This window comes from Penaeus japonicus, unplaced genomic scaffold, assembly GCF_977035675.1.
Source record: "Penaeus japonicus unplaced genomic scaffold, GWHDUDI00000001_assembly GWHDUDI00000026, whole genome shotgun sequence".
In the NCBI taxonomy this organism is placed as follows: domain Eukaryota; kingdom Metazoa; phylum Arthropoda; class Malacostraca; order Decapoda; family Penaeidae; genus Penaeus; species Penaeus japonicus.
In genome coordinates, this window is record NW_028234428.1 from 10,459,800 (window position 1) to 10,464,799 (window position 5,000).

Genomic DNA, 5,000 nt, shown 5'->3' on the forward strand with positions numbered 1-5,000 from the left:
AAAAGGTGTATACATTTTCTATCCAGAATTACTTTTTCTTTCACCTTTACAAATATTTGATGTAACTCACAAGACACACATAAGCTATACCTGTTAAAATCATTTCTTAATGTAAGTACTGAGTGATGTGAAAAATTTCCTCAGTAAATATAGCTTTTAAAAAACTGTTTCATAAAAGCACACCACCCAATTTCTGACTATCACTTAAATCAAGACAAAATTGCAATTTCATCACTATATTCAGAATATATAGCCTCTATGCCTGACACACTAAGTGAAAATTGGCATTCTTCCTCATGAAGAGATGCCCACCAACAAGTGCCATCCCACCAAGCTTCCCTCACCCCAAATGACAGACTGCAGAAACTGGCAGGGTTTCCCTTACCTCGCTGGTGCTGAGCAGCTTTGTGGACATGTTGTCAGAAACAACCCACTTCTGGTTCTTCATGACAATGTTGAGAGGGGGTTCGTGGGTGGCCTCGGCATCACAGGACCAGATGGTGACTGTAGCGCCTGCTGGGATCTTGGACTTGGAGTGGAATTTATATATGGTTTCCGAATCACCAGCTGTGCGGATCACTTGGTAACTACCGATGGCAAAATCCTGGAAGAGAACACGAGATGTTAACTGAGAATTCACAAGTTATATTTAAAGTGAATTAAACGAACACAGTATGGCCTTCCAGGAAAAGAACAACAACATATAATGAAGAGGTAAGTATGTAGAGGAGAGAATAAGAATATATTGTTATTATCATAATAAAGAACACAATATGAATCTATTTATCCATTTGTGCTCAGCTTTTTGTATTCAGTCTCATCAATTCTTAGCCATAGGAACATACAACAGCCTTGGATTCATTAACCCATTCACGCCGGTTAACGTGTTATCACGTTAGTGTAATTCTCGCTCTCTCTGGGTGACATCCTAGAACATTAAGATCTCTCCCTCAATATGTATGCTTTACATTGTTACATATGCACATAATCAACGGAGTTCCATTTGTACAGACAAATTTTTATTCACTTGTGAAAATAATGCAAACAAATGCAAAAGCCTCCGATTATCACGGGTGAAAAGCGCTCTGAGAGGCGCAGCACGGCGTTACACAGGGAGAGGTCTCGCGCTTAGTCACTGCGCGCTTTTGTTATCTAGCCGCCAGGAGCAGCATTATGCATATATAAGCCCCGTCATGAATGGGTTAATGGCAGGTACCCTTCTAAACACATCATGAGGATGTCAATGTTTCCACCCAGCATCAAGGGGACATCCCTTTCATACTAGTCAAGATCATTGAAACTGTCATGATGTGTACAGTAGGGTATTTCAATAATTGCAACTTTTGAAATGTCATTGTGACTGTAAATAAATAGGCTCCATATATCATAAATATGAAATGTGAAAAAAATCAGCTTGATCTGATAACGTTTAGGGGTTGCACTTTTCAATTTAATATATTACGCATTTCCGCGGAATTGGGGCCGCGCAGGCAGACGAGGTCCACGCGCTTCGAACTTCCTCACTAACCTTAAGTGATGATAGTTCCCTTCCGAATCGCAATCAAATTTGTGTCTTTAGGTCATCAAGTTCACATGTAACAAATTCTTCACCGAACTTAGGCACTTAAATAACGCATATAACAAGTTCCTCGATGACCTTAGGTCGGAAGTCTTTCATACTTCTATTTCGTCACTGACCTTAATGGCCTATAAAAGTAATGCCCGTGTTTCTTCAATAAGCATATAAATGTTAGTTAATGAATAACATTATTATACATTCCAACAAGCTTCTGTTGTGTTGCTATGTGTTTGTGATATTTTAGCACGATATAATTCGCTGAAAGTGTTTGATTAAAATTCAAACGTTTAAAATGCTTCGAAACCTGCGACCGAATTGAAGAATTATATCAGAAATTTGGACTGAAGACTATTACTAAACTAAATGCTATCACAGAAGTAACAGGTTTGAAAGTTTCGTTTATTGGTACTGAATTCGTATCTTTTAAAGGCAAGAGACAACCGAGAGAAGTGCTACAATGAAGCAAAGTCAAATGGTAGTGCTGGATCCCTTGGTTCTGTTGACCATAAAGCTACTAAAAGGAAGGAATACAGAAATAAGAGGAAATGTAGTCTGGCAAATAAAATGACTGAGTGAGTTTCAGGAATATGTGAAAACTATCCAATCTTCGTCAGATTTGTCCACTCCTGATGACTGCCAGGAAAGAAACTGTACATACTGATGTTTTTTTTTTCTCAAGTAGTAGGCCTTGACAGCAGATTGATTCCTTCAGATACTACCATATTCCACAAGAAAAGGGAGGCAACTATTGGTAAAAGAGATGACACTCTAGCTTCATTGAAGAAAAATAATATGAACAAAAACAACATGTCATAACCTCAGGGAATTAACAGAAGAGATTGATGTTTTTTTTTAAGTGGCCTATTGACGGGTAACCATTCATGATCCTTAAAAGAATTCTAAAAACATGACATTGCCTAGGATATTTGTGCCAGTTGGTGTTAGGTGGTTAGGTTATATGTGTTCATCATTGCATGTTTGTATCACTTGATGTTGTACTTGATAAATTATAAAGTATTGAAAATGCTGATTTGCCATCCCAGACAAAAGTTGGCTTGAAAGACAATCTTATTAGATGCTACATTGCAAAAAAGGTATCTCGAAAAGCTGTCATTAGCACGACAATATTTCAGACAGCATTTGGGGCATCTCAAATCACTTTGCATCCATCAGTAGATATCTGCATAACAGATGTTATTTTCATGCCACTCTCTCACGATGCTGACTGCATGCATAGGTATTGTATGTTGATTATGGGATTGGAAAAAGCTGGATATACAAACCAGCCAAACTGAAAGATCGAATCGGTACAATTTTCCAATGAAAAGTTATGCAACCTCAGCACAGAAAATTTTTGTGAATGTCCTAAGATATGCCATCTCTATGACCAAGGTAACCACTCTGGATGGGTTGTAAAAGACTGATTGGAGACAAGAAGCGGTCCTGGGACATCACCTTGTCTCTATATCAAATATACGTAATTGCGGAGAGATTGAAAGGAAATGTGAATATATGTGGTGAGAGGTTGTTGCATGAGATCGCTTCTAATTTGTAATATACTTTCACAATGTTATATTATGCTTAATTATAGAAAAAATACTAAAAGTAAAATTATACTATACACGATTGAATAGTTAAGTAATTACGCTAAAATGACGAAGAAAATATAGAAAGGGTAATTTCACCCTAGACTAAACTAATTTAATCGTATTTTTCGTATCTTTGAGTAAAAAGTGCAATAGGTAAATATTGATAAAAACAAATAAAAATGGTATCACTAGTCAAGAAAAAATAAATGGAGCCTACTTCTGAACAGTCCCCGTGAATTTGAGGGATTTTTCAAAAATCGCCAATTATTGAAATACCCTAGTGTACAGCATTTATCAGGCCCGAAGTGTTGAAAAGACAACTTCCAAATTCATTCAAAAGGGAATCACAAACTAATGCAGAAAAATGGAACAAAGATACGCATACAATACTAATGTAACATTACCGAAGAACTATACTGTCCATCAAAATGCCTACCTTATCACTCTTGTTGAAAAGCTTGACAAACTTCCCCTCGGGACAGTCTTCTACGATGTCAATATCTCCCACCGATCTGGCTGTGGACTGGTAGGCGGACTTCTGGAATTCCTCCTCAATGACTTGCCTCTTGCGCTTCATCCCCCTCTGAGGTGTTCGCCTGTAGGGGGTTTCTCTCTCTGTGGCACTCGAGGACACTGAGATGTTCAACCTGCAAACATAGTTCAGAATAATCACACTCAAACACAAGTTTTTACCTTCTCTGACTAACTTCTGCAGTTTCTTATTATTGGTTGGAGTAAATAAGATATAAAAGGATACAAATAAAAGGACTCGACAAACATGCAGTAAAAAGAAAAGAGCTAACCTTGTGGCTAACAATACACCACCACATTTACTGTTAATCAACCTTCTGACATTATGGCTCAATATTGTATATCATATTTTAATGAAAATATTTGTAGTCCCAAAACAAGCTTCAATTAGCCCACAACAATTAGATAAGACAAACATCTTGCACCCTGTCAAAAAATATTTGGAAGAAGAAAACCAGGAGATACTGGGTAATAAGAATATGGTCTCCTCTTCACAGCGTTGAGCGCATAACAAATGTTCTAATGGTATACCAAGAAACGATGCATTGCACATCTCATCATTTATGAAGCCTCTGCAACATGAATATGCAAATAACCCAAAATGACAAGAAGAACAGAAAGGAGTCCCACCTAGCTTCCTCAGCCTCCAAGAGCTTTCTGTAAGCTGCAATCTCCATGTCCAGGGCCACCTTGATGTCCATAAGATCCTGGTATTCCTGAAGCTGCATCTGCATCTGGTTCTGCAGGCGCATGATCTCCTCCTTGAGCATCAGGACCTCCGCATTATGGGTGTCTCTGTCTGATTCCAGCTGTGACTCCAGGTCCAGCACACGTTGCTAAGGGGGCAAATTATAAATGTGAATAATTTGAATGCCTTCCATTTCTTTATCAGCATCTTGTGGAAGGATGCTTTCAATTACATATAAAAGATATCTGATTTATCAAGTCAACATTATTCATGAGTTTATCAGGACTTTTATCATCCAAAGACTTCTGACCTTGGGTAATATGTCAAAAACCTGGATAAGTATACATGTAAACAGCAAATATTCCCACCCATTTAGAACTAACAGAAGATAAATACCAAAAGAAAATCAGAGCATCATTCAGGACAAAATGACAACCAAGGCAACTGATTTTTGTCCCCCTCCATACTGTACGTACCTTGAGAGCATTATTGGTGCTCTCCAGGCTTGCAAGACGTGAGGAGAGGTCCTGGACTTTGCTCTTGGCTTCTCTTAATGAGGAAGTCAGAGCATCTGTATCTTCTGAAGAACGCTGGTCACGTCTGTTAAGCTCGT

At 38.2% G+C, this 5,000-nt stretch overlaps 1 protein-coding gene across 4 annotated transcripts in view; it reads right to left on the minus strand.

The window, feature by feature from the left end:
- Positions 1–5,000, minus strand: part of Lam (Lamin) — a 17,871-nt gene that overhangs the window by 10,734 nt on the left and 2,137 nt on the right. For all 4 annotated transcript variants that reach the window (XM_086551972.1, XM_086551970.1, XM_086551969.1 and 1 more), the window contains exons 4-7: positions 4,864–5,000; positions 4,330–4,535; positions 3,605–3,815; positions 386–604 (exon numbers count right to left, since the gene is read on the minus strand). The exon at positions 4,864–5,000 is cut by the window's right edge and continues 4 nt beyond it. In XM_086551972.1, coding sequence (XP_086408098.1) covers positions 386–604; positions 3,605–3,815; positions 4,330–4,535; positions 4,864–5,000 — 773 coding nt within the window. The remainder of the gene's footprint in view (positions 1–385; positions 605–3,604; positions 3,816–4,329; positions 4,536–4,863) is intronic.